Genomic DNA, 21,022 nt, shown 5'->3' on the forward strand with positions numbered 1-21,022 from the left:
AATTTACTTACCCTTATGTTATCCAAGATATTTATGTCTTTCTTTCTTCAGCCACAAAGACATTAAGCTTTTTGAAGGTTAAAAATGTAGTTTCAAAGCAGCTTCAAAGGGCTCTAAATGATCCCAGCCGAGGAATAAGGGTCTTATCTAGCAAAACTATCACTCATTTTCTTAAAAAAAAACAACAACCTTTATACACTTTTTAACCACAAATGCTCATCTTGTCTAGCTCTGTGATGCACATGCTTTCTCTGTGAACTCCGGTTCAAGACAGTTGTCAAAAAAATTCCCATCTCCTTTTCTCCTCCAACTTCAAAATCATCCCACCCTGACTTAATTTCTTAGCGACTGAAGAAAGACTTGGATGACATGGGGGTGAGTAAATTATCAGGAATTTTTTTTTTGGAAGTGGAGTAATCCTTAAGTACAAAATTAGTATGAAAATAGCCTGGGAAGAAAATAACGTCATGAGGCATGTTTGCTAGAGTTGCAGCTCTCTTCAGCTGTACATTTATTTCCAAAAGACTGCATATACATCAGCAAACTCTACTGTACAGAAAACATCCAAAATGTTCATAATCATAGATACAGTATACCACAAAGCTGGCCTGGCGATACCAAACAAGTATATTTAGCACTAGAAAAGCTCTTGACCCCTGCATATCAGTGTAATATAGTGTTTTTTTTTTTTTTCAACTGATATCTTACAGTACATTTGCATGATTCAGAACCATCTTAACCTGTACAACATTCACCATTTACAGAAGTTATACAAGGCACAAGAATCATAATTTGAAGCAAAGGCCTAAATATAACATGAACGTGGGACGGATAAACATTGTTAACTTTACCGTTCAAAGGCTTTGACTAGTTTATCAAATAGTAACACTATAAATGCAGTCCACAATAATAGGGCAAAATGTGAAGTTTGGTTTGATAGCCATTTCTAGAATTTATTTTTCTTTACTTCTTTATTTTTTTTAACGTGACGTTCCAATATTTGGACATAAATATGAACATTAATAAACTTTAATGTGCACCAAAGTGTTTTTCTTTAAAGAGAACCCTGGGTATTAAGACATGTATGGCTCTTACTGAAATATGTAGTTGAAAACCCATGAAATATTTACATTATTTAAAAAATTCACATCATTATATACATATTTTAGACTATGGGGGCGCCATTATTTTGGTATATGTAAAACGGTTGCACTCTGTGATCTACCGGCACTATCTGTTTCTATTTTTACCACAACAACTCAGAAAATAAAATACTGATAGGATGACCACAGCTACTAGGAGCTTACAGGTGGTGATGGATATAATCGTAGGCTTAAACCAAATGCCGTACCATCGATTTTCCCCACAAAGAGTCTAAACGCCCCTGGATATTGCATGAAATCTGCGCTGAAAAACTCCTTCCGTGGCTGTGGCGGCATGACAAACATTGGCATGTTTAAATCGCTTGTAAGCTCTTTCAGTAGCTGTGGTCTACTAAAAGCCTCAAAGGCATCAGGGCTGAAGTGGAGAGAACAAAGACGCAAGTCTTTAGGAAGTTTTATTCGTCCACAGGCATCCTACTATTCTTGTCTCCTCTGAAAATTACAACCAAAAGCCGCACAATGTGGCATCATATCGGTATTTTATTTTTAAAGTTGCTTATTTCGAGTTGTGTTGTGGTATAAATAGCAACAGATTTTATAGCAGCCATTTTATGTATGTTATCAAAATAATGGCACCCACCATAGTTCAAAATATGTATAAAATGATGTGGATTTTTGAAATAACGTAAATCTTTAATAGGTTTTCTACTACATATTCTAGTAAGAGACATCATTTACATTATATTAAGCCATACAAGTCTTAACACCCAGGGTTTCCTTTAAAACTTTTCAAACTTGTGAAAACACAATTACGTTTTAATTAAATTTTAGAGGGGTGACAGCAAAGTTGCTAATAAATTAAAATAAAGAAATATAAAACAATATTTTGTGATACTTGATACAGTTGCAGACAACTGATGGTTTAGCAGCAGCATTAAAAAAAAGAAAAAAAGAAGCATAAATAAATAAGTCAAACAAGGCTGCTCTTAGTGCTTCTCAGCATACAAAAGTGACCAGCAAATCAGTCTAGTTAAATCCTTCATTAAACTCATATTAAACATACAAATAAAAAAAATATATATAAAGAATATCCAGAGTAAGAGATAAAGCTTAACTTTTCAAACCAGAGGCAAGCATTGTAGTGGCTAGAACACTGAAAACCAACTAAAATTGGAGGCATTTGTGTTTGAGAGAGAAGGTTAATGAAGTAGATGACTTGGAAAAGGAGGACGTAACTTTTTTTTCCTACACTTCTGACAGCATTTTTCCACATAGCTCTTTTCCTTTTATCAGACCTTAATTATAACTCTCACTGCTCACCGGTCCGTGTTCCCCCATTGTGTTTCCCACCGCACGGTGGAATTTGGTCAGAGGAGATAAGAGAGGCTTCATTTTGCAGAGGCCTCTTAGAGCTCTTCCTTTTCAGATGCATTTCAAAAGAAAGCTATAAGTGTTAACAAAAGGGATGTGCTGCCGTTTGCATGGCTTAAGTAAACGCTTCTTCTGGTCAATATTAGTCTCAGGCCTGACGCTTTATAAAACGCATGATACCGTCCTGCTCTCTGCCCCTGATGACTCAAACGCACTAACAGGAACAGAGTAAGCATTTGAGCAAATGGGTTATGCTTTGAGGTGTAATTGATTTTTACCCCACTAACCTGCATAAATGAGGTTCTTTTTAATGCACAGTACTCTGCCATGGCTAAAAACAAGGTTCGAATCTTTATATTACCATTTGTAACCCTGGACCACAAAACCAGTCATAAGTAGCACATAGCTGGGTCAAAAGGATTGATTTTTCTTTTATGCCAAAAATCATTAGGATACAAAGTAAAGACCATGTTATATATATATATATATTTAGTAAATTTCTAATATGCATTGCTAAGAACTTCATTTAGACAACTTTAAAGGTGATTTTCTCAAGTCTCAAGATTCCAGATTTTAAAATAGTCATATCTTGGCCAAATATTGTCCTATCCTAACAAACCATACATAAATGGAAAGCTTATTTATTGACCCTTATGACTGATTTTGTGGTTCAGGGTCACATATATTATTCAAAATTATTCCTCAATCAATCCCATTAAGGCAAAATGAAAATAAAACAACAGTGAAGATAAAAAGAACATGGTGAGCCATGATCACAATGTGCGATGAGCTAAAAAGGCAGTTTGCAGGAGTGTATTTCCCTCTCTTCCCTTCTCTAAACATCATATAGTGCAAACAAAGCACACATCAGTAGTAACATGCAGAAGGGATATAAATAATGAAGAACTCTGGAACACTAGTGAAAAAAATAGGAAAAGATTAAAGGGATAGTTCAGGCAAAAATAAGTTTTTTATCATTTATCATTTCTTTTTTTCCTGTAGAAAACAGAGAGTTTCGGTTTCCATTGTATTTTTTGTCCATGTAATAGAAATAAAAAAACTGAAACTGTTTGGAAATGAACATTTGTCATAATATCTTCTTTTATGTTCCATAGTCATAGAGTTTTGGAACGACATGAGGGTGAGAAAATAATGACAGAGACTGACAGGAAAGAGAATAAATGTTAAATAAAATCATTATTTTTGTTTTCTTTGTGCACAAAAAGTATTCTCGTAGCTTTATAACATTACGGTTGAACCATTGATTTCACATGGACTATTTTATCAATGTCTTTACTACCTTTCTAGGCTTTGAACGTGGTGGTTGCATTGCTGTCTATGTAGGATCAGATTTCATCAAAAATATCTTAATTTGTGTTCCGAAGATGAACGAAGGTCTTATAAGTTTGGAACGACATGAGGGTGAGTAATGAGGGTGAACTATCCCTTTAATTATGATGCTAACGCAAGGAAATGCTCAAGAACATCCCAACCTGGCCACCAATAAAATCCCACACAATAGTCAAAAAAATGTAAAATAATAAACACCAAGAAAAGGCTAAGGTGGAAATTCATGTACAATGTGATGGCTTGGCACTTTGATGTTTGTTTTTGAGAAAAGCATTTTGAAGCTGTTGAATCTGTGCCAAATTCATACCAACTCATACTTCCTTTGCACATGTACAGATATGTGAAACCGTCTGATTGGTCACATCTCATCCGAGTCTTCTCTCAGACTGGATATGCCTTAGCTGGGTCCCACTTGGACTCTAAATTGAAGATGCTTAGGAATTGCACCTGGCTGCGTACATGTAGTCTTCAGTAGTCCCTCAAAACGTAAAGTCTGTTTCTTTTTCATCTGGACTCTGGGGCAGACTTTTACAGTGGATCTTTCCGATCTCCTCCAAAGCACTTGCAAGGGAGTCTAGATCTCCACTGTCCTGATGCCTGGCCTCCCAGAGACTGAGAATGACAGCAGAGGGACTCTTCTGCTTGGTAAAGTAGGACAGGTTCCTGTGCCGAAAAGAAATGCAGGTTTCAACATAGAAGACAACGTTATTTGACCATATGGGACCCTGGACCACAAAACCAGTCATAAAGGTCAATTTTAAGATTTGAGATAATTTATACATTTCCGTTGATGTATGGTTTGTTAGGATAGGACAATATTTGGCTGAAATACAACCATTTGCAAATCTGAAATATATAAATACTGAGAAAATCGCCTTTAAATTTGTTTAAATGAAGTTCTTAGCAATGCATATTACTAATAAAAATATTTTTTGATACATTTATGGTAGGAAATTTACATTACTTAATATCCTAATGATTTTTGACATAAAAGAAAAATCAATAATTTTGTCCCATACAATGTATTTTTGGCTATTGCTACAAATATACCAGTGCTACTTAAGACTGGTTTTCTGGTCCAAGGTCACATATAGCAAAAGCATATTTTATATGTCAACCTTCTATTCTGCTCGAGTCATACAGACACTGTTTGCAAGCACAGCTGTATAAAATAACTCATTTGCATTAAATAACTCACTTAATAATAATAGATTAATTTTTATTAAAGCCTGTATGTATAGCATTCTGTTGTTGTTAGGCACTACAGTTTAAACAAAAACATAATGTGTGCTGTTTTTTGTAATTTGCCAGTAGATGGCAGTGTTGTAATATAATTCCAAACTCAAATGGTCATGTGACATAGGTTCAAGAAAAGGTAACAAGATGTTTGCTTTCTGAAATGCCATTTTTTCAAATGGCACAAATTACAGAGCTGCAATACCAGTTTATATCTTCATAAGTGGTGATGCATTTATCTATTTCCAATGTATTAGTTGGAATAAAAACATGTCTTCAATTGTAACAGTTCTCTTTTCATTTGCATGGATTCTTTTTGCAGTGTTACTTAAATGCAACTTTGAAAAAAAATCAGATTTTAAAAGGAAGTTTTACAGTTTGGATTAAGTTCAGCTCATAAATCATCTACATAGAAACAAAAATCAGTATAAACTATCAATGTGCCACACAATCGCTTCATAGATAAAGGGAAGGTGGTGGCTCTTATATCTCTCGAATCTCTAGTGGTTCTTTAACTTCTAACCTTTGCAGAAACTGAATTCAATAAAGATGAAAAGCCTGAGGAGTATGAGTTCTGAGTGAAATGATCGTGCAAAGTGGAGCGCAGTCTAAGCTTATTATTCAAGGGCATTGTTAACAAAGTGAGCACTGCTGCAATAAGTTTCAATCAGTCCTGTTGCCTTGGCTACATCTCTCTCTGGCACTCACCTTTGAATGTGGAGTTTCTGAGCTAAGAGCTGCCAGTCCTTGCCCTTGGCGTTGGCAGTATCGAAGGTGGTGCATATCCGCTGACGTATGGACAGGGGGATTTTGAAGGCTTTGGCCCCCGTCTGTGAAGTCACCGTGCAATCTGCCTGCATAAAAAATGGGACCGTCTCTTTCTCACTCTGAAAGAAAAAAAAAAAACATGGTTTTGGCAGGGCCTGAATTACTAAACAAGGCAAACTAATGTGAGACCACAATCCCATAAAAGTGCTGACGGGAGTGGAAAGCTCTGCGGTTGATCTACGGACAATGAGAAAATTAAAGAACACAGATGCAGCCTGATCATTGGGTTGAGACATATTCTTTGGGCATTTAAAGGGATAGTTCATCCAAAAATGAAAATTCTGTCATTGATTACTCACCCTCATGTCATTCCAAACCTGTAAGACCTTTGTTCATCTTTGGAACACAAATTCATATATTTTAGATGAAATCTGAGAGCTTTCTGACACTGCATAGACAGCAATGCAGCTACCACATTCATGTGACATCAGTGGTTAAACTTTAATTTCATGAAGCTTTAAGAACACTTTTTGTGCTCAAAAAGACAAAAATAACAACTTTATTCAACAATCAGCTCTCAGATGAACCACCGATGTAACATGGACTATTTTAATGATGTTCCTACTACCTTTCTAGGCCTTGAAAATGGTAGTTGCATTGCTGTCCATGCAGGGTCAGAAAGCTCTCAGATTTCATCAAAAATGTCTTAATTTGTGTTCCCAAGATGAATGAATGTCTTACGGGTTTGGAACAACATGAGGGTGAGTAATTAATGACAGACTTTCATTTTTGGGTGAACTAACCCTTTAATAATGGCAAAAATACCAGCAACCTGACTCTCCTTCCATAAATATAGCATCTAAAAGTTAAACTCCTACAAATGCATATAATAAGGTTGCAAAAATAACTTTCCACACCTTTTAATCACAAATCTTTCACTGCATGTCTTAAGTAAATTCTAATGCCAAGAGGGTTTGCACTGGCACAAGCTGTTAGTAAATCTGACCCCAAAAGACAGAAGTTGTTAAAGAAACAGTTAATTATTTGACTTTTTTTTTAATCCACTAACTCTAAATTCAGACTGTAGAACTCCAAAATGCATAAGAAGCACCACACGACTCGCAGGCTATATTTCAAGGCATCCAAAGTCAAACTGAAGGTTTAACTGAATATGAACTGAATTCTAAGTCATTATTCACGTTACTCTTTAACTCTACTGTGACTCAAATCAAAATAGGTGCCTTATCCAGCAGTGATGCCATAGAAGAAATGTGTCTTGCTCCCCAAAGAACTTAATATAAAGGCTTCCTGTAGTGAATCGATGGGTTTTTGTAAGAAAATATCCGTATCCATATCCATATTTAAAGCGTAATAACTCTCATACACGGAAGCCGTTCCGGGTAGGACGTATGCGTTGTGCATATGCTACTGAGAAGTGACGAACGTTCGATGGTTAGATGTACTACAGAAGGATTTGTAAAGAAAAATGTCGGAAGATTTCGTTATAAGCCAAGAGGAGACTGGTTTTCCTTTGCTAAAGTAAGGAAACTTTTCTTCCTTTGCTCCTGTAAACAAACCGTGGTTTTTGCAAGATCAGCGGCACATAAGCGCGGCATACGTCATATGCAATATTTTTCTTACAAAAACACATTGATTCACTACAGGAGGCCTTTATTGACCCCCCGGAGCTGTGTGGAGCATGATTTATTATGGATGGATGCACTTTATTGGCGTTCTTTTGGACTGTCAAACAGAAACACTCGCCCACTGCCATTATAAAGCTTGGAAGAGCTAGGAAGATTTTTAATATAATTCCAATTGGACTCGACTGAAAGAAGAAAGTCATATACACCTAGGATGCCTTGAGGGTGACTTAATCAAGGGCAAATTTTATTTTTGGGTGAACTAACTCTTTAAAAGAATCTTTTTTTCTTGTCATGAAGAACATTTTAATTAATTAAAGACACTTTTCCACTACAAGAACCTTCTCTGCATTGGAAAGGTTCAATGGATGTTAAACGTTCTTTAAGGAACCATAAATGCCAATAAAGAGCCTTTATTTTTAAGAGTGTGCGGTGCAGGTTAGATGTCAATAGCGTATTTGATTTGAGAGCTGCACTGAAGTCTGCACTAAAATCAGTAAATACTTTCTGTTCATGACACTCCTTTTTAGAGCTTGACAGCCTGTCACTATAAACTGTCATTGTTTGGAACATGTCAACACTCCTTAAAAAATAATGTAAATAATGACAGTAGCCGAAGACAGAGATGTTATTAAACCAGACTGAACCTGACCTCTCCCACTGAGGTGTAGACCTGCAGGATCTGCTCGTGACCTCTGACCTGCCGCACACTGATCTTGCAGGACAGCTGGGTGGTTGAGGCGCTATGTCTCTGCAGCGAGAAGGCACAGTGCACAGGCTGCTGGTTGCTATACCACACTTGGGTGAAGGAGAATTCCTGCAGTGGGACGAGGGCACCAGAAATAAAGAGAAGAACAGAGAGAGAGAGAGAGAGAGAGAGATCAGAGAGCTGAGTCAGCTGAAAGCACCTGATCCATGAAAAATGTGGAAGCATGCGTGTTTAAAAGACTCGTCACTGAGAGCATCACTACAAAAGAGACACAAACTCTAATCCCTGTTAATTCCGATGATAGGGGTCAATGCAGGGGTATGTACAACACACCGTATCTGGGAGCAAGGCAGCGGAAGGGAAAGCAATTGCCTTTGATGTATAATTAATTTCTGTGAAGTAGCACGTCTGCAGGGAATGTCCTTGACCTCTCCTGCGCCGTTTCTCCAGCCCTGCATATTGAAATGACCTGCGAGATGCTCTATGTCAACAGTAATAGGAACCCTGAGCAGAAGAGATGCTTGATGGGACAGCAGATGCCTTAATGCCGGGATTAATTTCTCCCTCGAGTAGGCATATAAAAGCATGTTTCAGGAGACAGAAGCACCTTTGAACTGATCAAATACCTCAACCTAGTGCCAAATACTTGTCAATGTCTACGTGCATGCTAGGTAGGACAGTTTGAGTCTTATGAAACTTCGTTTTTACAGTGTACTTATATTTTAAAAAATACCGGCATGTAATCACATCTGTAATACATTTATAATTACACTGTTTGACCCATCCCTTACACCTTAACCCATCCTTAAACCTACCCATACCACAAAACCTGTCCCTAAGTACATTGTACTTATTGTTTTATGTAAGTCCATAGTAGTTAAGGCCACCTAATATAAAGTGACACCCTAAAACTCTCACTTTATGCTTTCTATACAATGTTCACACATGAAGACTGGATTTTTCTACTTCATTTATTTATGAGCTTTTGGCTTTTATTATAAAAACATCCCAGGATAGACAGGTAGGCGTATTTAAAATGTATTTTTGTCTTGTTGTACATTACAAACTTCTTAAGATGTTAAAACAAGACAGTTCATTTGCAAAATTGAAGAAAATTAGCATAAAATATTAAGACTTGTTTTCAGAGAACAGTTTATTTTTTCTTACCTCACTTGCTAATTGTTTTTTTATTATATAATAAAAATGAATAAAAACAATTAGCCAGTAAATACATCTAACATCAGGAGTTTCATGCTTAAAAACTGCCACTGTAATAAGAAACATTTAATTAAATTATGTTATCAAAAACAAGTTTTAATATCTTATCGTCGGAGTCATCCGAATAAAATTAAGGTTTTGATTATATTGTTTTCCTATCAAATTTTTGAATTGTAGAAACAAAATGAGACAAAAATGTATTATGTTTCACGTTTTGTTTCACAAGTCTAAAGTTTACACACACCTTGCAGAAGCTGCAAAATGTTAATTATTTTACCAAAATAAGAGGGATCGTACAAAATGCATGGTGTTTTTTACTTAGTACTGACCTGAATAAGATACTTCAGATTAAAGACATTTACATAAAGTCCACAAGAGAAAATAATAGTTGAATTTATAAAAATTACCCCGTTAAAATTTTTTTTATAACTTATAACTTATTACTGTGTAGTTTCCTGAATGATCCACAGCTGTGGGTTTTTTTTTTTTTTTTTTTTTGTTTAGTGATAGTTGCTCATGAGTCCCTTGTTTGTCCTGAACACTTAAACTGCCTGCTGTTCTTCAAAAAAAGCTGTCAGGTCCCACAAATTCTTAGTTTTTTTTTTTTCAGATATGTTGTGTGTTTGAACCCTTTCCAACAATGACTGTATGTTTATGAGATCCATCTTTTCACACTGAGGACAACTGAGAGACTCATATGCAACTATTACAGAAGGTTCAAACCATAGACTGTAAAAAATATGGACGTAGCATCCGTGACGTCACCCGTAGGATTCTGAAGCGCTATTTTGAAGCTCATAGTGGGCGGGAGTCGGCCGTTGCCATCTTGGAATCGCGTCACCGCGCATCACTCCCGGATAATCAAAAATGGACAAAAAGGCGGGACGTGGGTGCAACAGTGTTGACAGCAGCGGCAATCCCCCGTCACTCAAGTGGCTGCGCCCTTAATTATGCTGAACTTTAAGGCTTAATATAACTTAAACGGATGAGTTATAAAAAAATTCACCCCCCTCACAGTTGACATGAAGGGCAAAACTAGCTATATAGACCAAAACCATTTTTTGAACCAGGCTGTAAACATACTTTTTTCTACTGTAAAGTTGGGCATTTTAACATGGGGAGTCAATGGGACTGACTCCCTTTTGCAGCCAGTCTCTAGCGGCCAGTCGATGAATTGCAGTTTAAGTCATTTCCGTGTTGCCGCTTGGTTCAAACACTCACTGATGCTCTAGTAGGAAACACGACGTAATAAGAGCGAGGGATGTAAACTTTTGAAAAGAATGAAGATGTGTATATTTTTCTTATTTTGCCTAAATACCATAGCATCGTGTTTCTTTCTGGAGCATCAGTGAGCATTTGAACCCTCTGTAACAGTTGCATATGAGTCCCTCAGTTGTCCTCAGTGTGTAAAAATCGATCTCAAAATCATACAGTCATTGTTGGAATAGGTTCAAATACACAAAAATGCTGAAAAAATTAAGAATTTATGAGACCTGAAGGATTTTTCTGAACAACAACAACAACAAAAAAGACTCAGCTGTGGGTCATTCAGGTAACACAGTATTAAGAATCAAGTGTATGTAAACTTTTGAACAAGGGTCACTTTTATAAATGTAACAGTTATTTTCTCTTGTGCACTATATGTAAACGTCTTTTATGTGAAATATCTTATTCAGGTTGGTACTAAATAAAAAAATAACATGCATTTTGTATGATCCCTCTTATTCTGGTAAAAGAATTAACATTTTGCAGATCCCCAAGGTATATGTCAACTTGTAACCAGAGAGAATATATTGCATTAATATTATTTGAAATGATAACCTTCAAAATAAGCTATAACCTTCATTATGTAAATAACCTTCACTATGTTAAAAAACAACCCAGAAAATGGGTTATTGTATACAGTATAAGCTTGTGTTTTGTCCACTATTTACCCAGTAGTGGTCGTTTTTTAATCCAGGATTTTTCTAGCTTTACCTGCCTTTGTGTAGGCAGCTGCCTGTTGCACATTACTCTACTGGACAGAGTAGGTTACTAATGCTGGCATGTTACCTGACAGGTGGTGAAGGGTTTGATGCTCCACAGAAACTGAGGGATATCCTGGATGGACACCTGCAGACTGAGGCAGTTTCCTTTGAAGAACAGCGTCTTGGGCTCCTCGAGAAGCTGACCTCCTCTACTGGTTTCAGCAGTGACCACTCTCTTTGTAAAAAATGGAAGTACAGGAAAACAGAGTGAGAACACCAGGGAAAAACATAGAATGTGGTACAGAAAAAAAACGTGGACAGACTTTACAACCATAACTAGAACCACAGTATTGCAGCTATTCTGCTTTAGGAGGTGTTGGATGTGTAACATCTTGTCAATCCATTGTAGTCAAAATTCAGAAGACATTATCTTAACTTGATCTGGAACAGCTAAAAAAAGGTACAGTGTTTGGAAGGAACAAAAAGATCCAGCTAATAAACATTCAGAAATATAAAAAAGAGCTTTCAAACAAAGTGCTAGTTAAAGCTTTGAAAAGAAAATTGAATTTAAATTGATTACAGGCTTCTTTGATTTCAAGCGTGGCAGTGTTCATCTGTCAAAACTGCTTTGTGTTTTATTGCATTGCAAAGATGAGTGTTCTCTCTGTGCGTGTGTGTGCTCAAGAGTCTGAGCACTCATGCAAGACAACAGTAATTGACTTTGACTTTTGTATCCTCTGGTTGTATGCTTGAAAATAGCACTGACCAAAGCAGGCATTCTGATCACACAATTAAACCATCATAGTTTAAACCCACGCTGTCACCAGTGGTCTAAGACTTTTGGATCCTACTGCAAATGCAGTCTAGTTTTGCCATAATCTTCTTAAATATTTAAATAAAGGAAGTTCTTCTAGATATTTGAAACTAAAACAGTGCCCACCCACTTTTTCAGCAGCCCATTTTTCCCCATAGGGATTAAAAAAAAAAAAAAAGTATTTTAAGAGTTATAATCCATGAACCAAACCACACAGCTGGAGAATCACAATTTACCAAAAAAAAAAAAAAAAAAAAAAAAAAAAGGTGAAACGATCTTGGATGGCCTGAGGGTGAGTGAATTCTCATACATTTTTTATTTTAAGGTGAACTTTTTCTTTAATGCTTTCATGAGGGAAAGAACTACAATCCCAAGAAGCACTGTGAATGACAACCAAATTATAAATGATGGAGCACTATATCAATCTAGAATCGTGGGATAATGTGCTTTTTCACCATGAAATCAGTTGTTAAACATGATTAACAATAAATACATTAAATATGTTTTACAAAACTGTTTAACAAAAGCATATATCATTAAGTAAGTTATCATTAAAAATCAATTCCCCTATGAAAATGAATGGGATTTTTACTTTCGAAACCAGGCTGTTGCATTCTACTTAAGTAATGTGATTTTGACTGCATGTTCACCTGAAAGGCATGCGGTGTATCATCTACACAGTGCACTCGCAGGTCATAGTCCATGGAGGAGTTCTCCATACTGCTGAACACAGCAATCCTTAGTCTCTTAATGGCGGCATCAGTAATGGGTTCCCCCACCAGTGCATAACAGCCCGGCTGATCCAGCAACAAGTGACAGCTATGCGAGTCCATCAGGCAATAGCAGGAGGTTGATTCATCATCTACTGACATTATTTCCTGCGAACCAAGAAAGAGATGATCAAATCACGGCAACATGACCCGTTCCCAAATTTGACTTATTTTACTCTTCAAAAAATGCATGATAATGTAGGAAAATTTGGTACAAGTAAGTTTAATTAAAAAATTATTTCTTTCTATTTTCTCACCATCATGCATTCTAAACCTGCATAATTATGAGATATACAATGAGATCTATACAATGCAGGGCAATTGCTGTCAAGTAAGTAATCACATTTTAGGTAATACAATCAGACTACTTTTAGATTACTTATGACTCAACTCATTTATCACATTGATATAAATAGGATAATCTTGTACCATATTGACACAAAAATACAAAGAGTAAGAAAATATATTCCATTTGTTGCAATTAACAACATGAAGTGCATTAAATATTATATTACATCCAGGTTTCCCAAAGTTGTGTTTGTTAAGTAACTGCAGGAGGTTGATGAGTTTAATGAAAAGCTAGTAATTAATGAAATCATATATTTTTTAATTAAAATACATTAAAAAAACTTTATATTTAGTTTGTTTACCTTTATGTCATGTAACCAATAACCAACATCGGAGAACATACAAATGTCATACCTATTTATTGAAATATGTATTTATAAAAATCTCAGTGGTACTTGAAACATTTCAAAACAAACAACAAAAAAAAAAGGTTATTGCGACTTTTATATCACAATTCTGAACTTTTTTCTCAGAATTGTGTGATACAAACTTGAATTATTGACTTTTTTTCTCAAAATTGAGTGATAGAAACTCACAATTGCGAGTTATAAAGTCAGAATTCTGAGATATAAACTCACAATTCTGAGAAATGAAGTCAGAATTGTGTGATATAAACTCGCAATTGTCAGAAAAAAAGTCAGAATTGCGAGATACAAAGTCACAATTGGGAGAAAAAAAATCTGACTTTATTTCTTGCAATTGTGAGTTTATATCCCGCAATTCTGACTTTTATATTCTGAGGTTTATATCTCACAGTTCTGAGAAAAAAGTCAGAATTGTGAGTTTATATAATGCAATTCTGAGAAAAAAAAGTCAGATTTGCAAGATATAAATTCAGTCGCAATTCAGATTTTTTATCCCAATTGCAACTTTGTATCTCGCAATTCTGACTTTTTTTTCTCACAATTGCGACTTTGTATCTCACAATTCTGACTTTTTTTCTCACAATTGTGAGTTTGTATCTCACAATTCTGACTTTTTTTCCCACAATTGCGACTTTGTATCTCACAATTCTGACTTTTTTTCTTACAATTACTTTGTATCTTACAATTCTGACTTTTTTTCTCACAATTGCGACTTTGTATCTCACAGTTCTGACTTTTTTTCTCACAATTGCGACTGTGTATCTCACAATTCTGACTTTTTTTCTTACAATTGTGAGTTTGTATCTCACAATTCAGATTTTTTTTCTTACAATTGTGACTTTGTATCTCACAATTCTGACTTTTTTTTCTCACAATTGCGACTTTGTATCTCGCAATTCTGACTTTTTTTCTCACAATTGTGAGTTTGTATCTCACAATTCTGACTTTTTTTCTCACAATTGCGACTTTGTATCTCACAATTCTGACTTTTTTTCTTACAATTACTTTGTATCTTACAATTCTGACTTTTTTTCTCACAATTGCGACTTTGTATCTCACAATTCTGACTTTTTTTCTCACAATTGCGACTGTGTATCTCACAATTCTGACTTTTTTTCTTACAATTGTGAGTTTGTATCTCACAATTCTGACTTTTTTTCTTACAATTACGACTTTGTATCTTACAATTCTGACTTTTTTTCTCACAATTGCGACTTTGTATCTCGCAATTCTGACTTTTTTTCTCACAATTGCGACTTTGTATCTCACAATTCTGACTTTTTTTCTTACAATTGTGAGTTTGTATCTCACAATTCTGACTTTTTTTCTCACAATTCTGACTTTTTTTCTCACAATTGCGACTTTGTATCTCACAATTCTGACTTTTTTTCTTACAATTACGACTTTGTATCTTACAATTCTGACTTTTTTTCTCACAATTGCGACTTTGTATCTCACAGTTCTGACTTTTTTTCTCACAATTGCGACTGTGTATCTCACAATTCTGACTTTTTTTCTTACAATTGTGAGTTTGTATCTCACAATTCAGATTTTTTTTCTTACAATTGTGACTTTGTATCTCACAATTCTGACTTTTTTTTCTCACAATTGCGACTTTGTATCTCGCAATTCTGACTTTTTTTCTCACAATTGTGAGTTTGTATCTCACAATTCTGACTTTTTTTCTCACAATTGCGACTTTGTATCTCACAATTCTGACTTTTTTTCTTACAATTGTGTTTGTATCTCACAATTCTGACTTTTTTTCTCACAATTGTGAGTTTGTATCTCACAATTCTGACTTTTTTTCTCACAATTGCGACTGTGTATCTCACAATTCTGACTTTTTTTCTTACAATTGTGAGTTTGTATCTCACAATTCTGACTTTTTTTCTTACAATTACGACTTTGTATCTTACAATTCTGACTTTTTTTCTCACAATTGCGACTTTGTATCTCACAATTCTGACTTTTTTTCTCACAATTGTGAGTTTGTATCTCACAATTCTGACTTTTTTTCTCACAATTGCGACTGTGTATCTCACAATTCTGACTTTTTTTCTTACAATTGTGAGTTTGTATCTCACAATTCTGACTTTTTTTCTCACAATTGCGACTTTGTATCTCACAATTCTGACTTTTTTTCTCACAATTGTGAGTTTGTATCTCACAATTCTGACTTTTTTTCTCACAATTGCGACTTTGTATCTCACAATTCTGACTTTTTTTCTTACAATTACGACTTTGTATCTTACAATTCTGACTTTTTTTCTCACAATTGCGACTTTGTATCTCACAATTCTGACTTTTTTTCTCACAATTGTGAGTTTGTATCTCACAATTCTGACTTTTTTTCTCACAATTGCGACTTTGTATCTCACAATTCTGACTTTTTTTCTTACAATTGTGAGTTTGTATCTCACAATTCTGACTTTTTCTCACTATTGCGACTTTGTATCTCACAATTCTGACTTTTTTTCTCACAATTGCGACTTTGTATCTCACAATTCTGACTTTTTTTCTCCGAATTGTGTGATACAAACTTGAATTATTGACTTTTTTCTCAAAATTGCGTGATACAAACTCACAATTGCGAGTTATAAAGTCAGAATTCTGAGATATAAACTCACAATTTTGAGAAATGAAGTCAGAATTATGTGATATAAACTCGCAATTGTCAGAAAAAAAGTCAGAATTGTGAGATACAAAGTCACAATTGGGAGAAAAAAAATCTGACTTTATTTCTTGCAATTGTGAGTTTATATCCCGCAATTCTGACTTTTATATTCTGAGGTTTATATCTCACAGTTCTGAGAAAAAAGTCAGAATTGTGAGTTTATATAATGCAATTCTGAGAAAAAAAGTCAGATTTGCAAGATATAAATTCAGTCGCAATTCAGATTTTTTTTATCCCAACTGCGACTTTGTATCTCGCAATTCAGATTTTTTTTCTTACAATTGTGACTTTGTATCTCACAATTCAGATTTTTTTTCTTACAATTGTGACTTTGTATCTCACAATTCTGACTTTTTTTCTCACAATTGCGACTTTGTATCTCGCAATTCTGACTTTTTTTCTCTCACAATTGTGAGTTTGTATCTCACAATTCTGACTTTTTTTCTCACTATTGCGACTTTGTATCTCACAATTCTGACTTTTTTTCTTACAATTACGACTTTGTATCTTACAATTCTGACTTTTTTTCTCACAATTGCGACTTTGTATCTCACAATTCTGACTTTTTTTCTCACAATTGCGACTGTGTATCTCACAATTCTGACTTTTTTTCTTACAATTGTGAGTTTGTATCTCACAATTCTGACTTTTTTTCTTACAATTACGACTTTGTATCTTACAATTCTGACTTTTTTTCTCACAATTGCGACTTTGTATCTCACAATTCTGACTTTTTTTCTCACAATTGAGTTTGTATCTCACAATTCTGACTTTTTTTCTCACAATTGCGACTTTGTATCTCGCAATTCTGACTTTTTTTCTCACAATTGCGACTTTGTATCTCACAATTCTGACTTTTTTTCTTACAATTACGACTTTGTATCTTACAATTCGGACTTTTTTTCTCACAATTGCGACTTTGTATCTCACAATTCTGACTTTTTTTCTCACAATTGTGAGTTTGTATCTCACAATTCTGACTTTTTTCTCACAATTGCGAGTTTGTATCTCGCAATTCTGACTTTTTTTCTCACAATTGCGACTTTGTATCTCGCAATTCTGACTTTTTTTCTCACAATTGTGAGTTTGTATCTCACAATTCTGACTTTTTTTCTCACAATTCTGACTTTTTTTCTCACAATTGCGACTTTGTATCTCACAATTCTGACTTTTTTTCTTAAAATTACGACTTTGTATCTTACAATTCTGACTTTTTTTCTCACAATTGCGACTTTGTATCTCACAATTCTGACTTTTTTTCTCACAATTGCAACTTTGTATCTCGCAATTCTGACTTTTTTTCTCACAATTGCGACTTTGTATCTCGCAATTCTGACTTTTTTTCTCACAATTGCGACTTTGTATCTCACAATTCTGACTTTTTTTCTTACAATTGTGAGTTTGTATCTCACAATTCTGACTTTTTTTCTCACAATTCTGACTTTTTTTCTCACAATTGCGACTTTGTATCTCACAATTCTGACTTTTTTTCTTACAATTACGACTTTGTATCTTACAATTCTGACTTTTTTTCTCACAATTGCGACTTTGTATCTCACAATTCTGACTTTTTTTCTCACAATTGCGACTGTGTATCTCACAATTCTGACTTTTTTTCTTACAATTGTGAGTTTGTATCTCACAATTCTGACTTTTTTTCTCACAATTGCGACTTTGTATCTCGCAATTCAGATTTTTGTTTCTTACAATTGTGAGTTTGTATCTCACAATTCTGACTTTTTTTCTCACAATTGCGACTTTGTATCTCTCAATTCTGACTTTTTTTCTCACAATTGTGAGTTTGTATCTCACAATTCTGACTTTTTTTCTCACAATTGCGACTTTGTATCTCACAATTCTGACTTTTTTTCTTACAATTGTGAGTTTGTATCTCACAATTCTGACTTTTTTTCTCACAATTGCGACTTTGTATCTCTCAATTCTGACTTTTTCTCACAATTGTGAGTTTGTATCTCACAATTCTGACTTTTTTTCTCACAATTGCGACTTTGTATCTCACAATTCTGACTTTTTTTCTCACAATTGCGACTTTGTATCTCACAATTCTGACTTTTTTTCTCACAATTGTGAGTTTGTATCTCACAATTCTGACTTTTTTTCTCACAATTGCGACTTTGTATCTCGCAATTCTGACTTTTTTTCTCACAATTGCGACTTTGTATCTCGCAATTCTGACTTTTTTCTCACAATTGTGAGTTTGTATCTCACAATTCTGACTTTTTTTCTCACAATTCTGACTTTTTTTCTCACAATTGCGACTTTGTATCTCACAATTCTGACTTTTTTTCTTACAATTACGACTTTGTATCTTACAATTCTGACTTTTTTTCTCACAATTGCGACTTTGTATCTCACAATTCTGACTTTTTTTCTCACAATTGCGACTGTGTATCTCACAATTCTGACTTTTTTTCTTACAATTGTGAGTTTGTATCTCACAATTCTGACTTTTTTTCTCACAATTGCGACTTTGTATCTCGCAATTCAGATTTTTTTTCTTACAATTGTGAGTTTGTATCTCACAATTCTGACTTTTTTTCTCACAATTGCGACTTTGTATCTCTCAATTCTGACTTTTTTTCTTACAATTGTGAGTTTGTATCTCACAATTCTGACTTTTTTTCTCACAATTGCGACTTTGTATCTCGCAATTCAGATTTTTTTCTTACAATTGTGAATTTGTATCTCACAATTCTGACTTTTTTTTCCTCACAATTGTGAAATATGAATTTGCAATTGCGATTGATAAAGTCCAGTTCTGAGGAGAAAAAAAAGACTGATATGTTCATTCAGAATTGCGAGTTTATCTCTCACAATTCTGACTTAACTTGCAATTGTGAGTTTATATCACACAATTCTGACTTCATTTATCAGAATTGCAAGTTTATATCTCGGAATTCTGAGAAAAAAGTCTGAATTGTGAGATAACAATTACCTTGTTTATTTTTTTATTCAGTGACAGAAACGGGCTTCCATACAGGAGAAAGAAGATGAAATGACAAAAAAGTTTGTGAATTTGTGTATTTAAATGTATTTGAAAGAAAAAAAGCCTTCCAAATACATAAATAAATGGTTAAATACCTACATAGTAATCATTTAAATAAAAATCAGTGTGTCCATCAGTAGTTAATGCAATGTTAAAACACTTAAACATGAAATTTCTTTTGTAAATCAGTGGTCAAATGCTGTGTTGCAACCTGACTAATGACTGATCTTCATGTGAATGTCTACAAAACTTGAAGACTTTCTGAATGTATATAAGCAGTAGGCTATTTCAGAAAGAAAAATTGAAAAGATGAATACAGGAATTAGGGAAAATTAATAAATTATCAATAATTTATTGCTATTGTGTAAATAATATGTAACCATGTAATCCATAAAAAGTAACTGTAGTCTGATTATGAGTATTTTAAAATGTAGTTTAGTCTAATTGCAAGTACTTAATTTTTTATCTGATTACGTAATCCAGATTACATGTAATCAGTTACTACCCAACTCTGCCAGATTTATCATAATTGCATGGAAAAGAGACACCAGTATATTATTATTATTATTACTATTATTATTATTATTATTATATATCAGATAGGAAAAGTCATACAGGAGACCTATTCTTTTAACTGAGCAGCCTTTTTTTCTGTCACAATAAAACTGTAGGAAACATTAGCAATTAAAGTTAATTAACCTTATCAGTTCTATATCAGCTAACAAGATTATCAGCAGATGCATGTGCCACAAAGCTGTCCACAAAGTCTAATTGTAACATAGGACATGAAAAGTTCAAAGTAATAAAGTACTCCCAGTAACAGATCTCATAAATATAACTTTAAATTCAAAGAGGTTTCTCATTGGTATGGAGGCCTTCAAAGAAACCATCTTCTTACAGACTGACTTGCAGCTGCTGCATTTTTTTCACCTCAGCGTGTTAAAGATTCTCAGCTCAGCCTGTATTTTTGCCAGCGTAATTGTGTGATCAGTGGAAAAAGCTAAATTCACTCCACCACACAGACTTAGCATCACTCACAAATCACGAATCTGCGAGGTCACTTCTGTATTTCTTTGACAAGGTTAGGCTAACATCAAGTCAAGCACAGACATTCATACAATACAGGCTCTATTTTCATTTTTCTGACAGACGACCATTTATTTATGTGACTGCAGCTCTTCAAAGCAACGTAAATATCAAACAGAATGACCTCCTCAGAAAAAAACACTCTTTGCAAACTGATAAAAAGTATGTGATGCACGTGAAAAGGATATACATTTGTACTACTGCAGTCTTTCTTTGACAAGTCTGTGATTTAACCAGCAGTTTTTATGTAATTACTTCAGCCATCACCAACACTGGAGCTGTCACTGGTTTAAATAAAACTCTTAAAAGCCAGGGAAAAACTCTGACAGCAAATGCATTTTCGTGAAGACTGTTGGTGGTAATCTCAAGGATAAGTACCGTGCTGTGGAACAATCTGAAATTCATCTAAATAATGACTCACGCTGGTGGTCAGACACAAAAAAGAAGGTTATTATCTAATCGCCTTCAATAACAAACTCTGTGCCGCCTTCAATAACAAACTCTGTGCCGCTACTGTAAACTTTCATTAATACATCAACTTTCAAAACGTAATGACAGTTTTAGGTTTTCCGAGGCTGATGCCAGAGTAA

General features: G+C 34.6%; 1 protein-coding gene across 1 annotated transcript in view; it reads right to left on the reverse strand.

Moving 5' to 3' along the window:
• Window positions 1-477: 477 nt before the first annotated feature.
• unc5db (unc-5 netrin receptor Db) overlaps window positions 478-21,022 on the reverse strand; it is a 185,982-nt gene continuing 165,437 nt past the window's right edge. Inside the window, exons 13-17 of the mRNA XM_073840261.1 lie at window positions 12,830-13,057; window positions 11,451-11,600; window positions 8,124-8,288; window positions 5,769-5,947; window positions 478-4,487 (exon numbers count right to left, since the gene is read on the reverse strand). Coding sequence (XP_073696362.1) covers window positions 4,304-4,487; window positions 5,769-5,947; window positions 8,124-8,288; window positions 11,451-11,600; window positions 12,830-13,057 — 906 coding nt within the window. The 3' untranslated portion in view covers window positions 478-4,303. The remainder of the gene's footprint in view (window positions 4,488-5,768; window positions 5,948-8,123; window positions 8,289-11,450; window positions 11,601-12,829; window positions 13,058-21,022) is intronic.

The sequence above is a fragment of the Garra rufa genome, chromosome 5 (assembly GCF_049309525.1).
Source record: "Garra rufa chromosome 5, GarRuf1.0, whole genome shotgun sequence".
Lineage (NCBI taxonomy): Eukaryota > Metazoa > Chordata > Actinopteri > Cypriniformes > Cyprinidae > Garra > Garra rufa.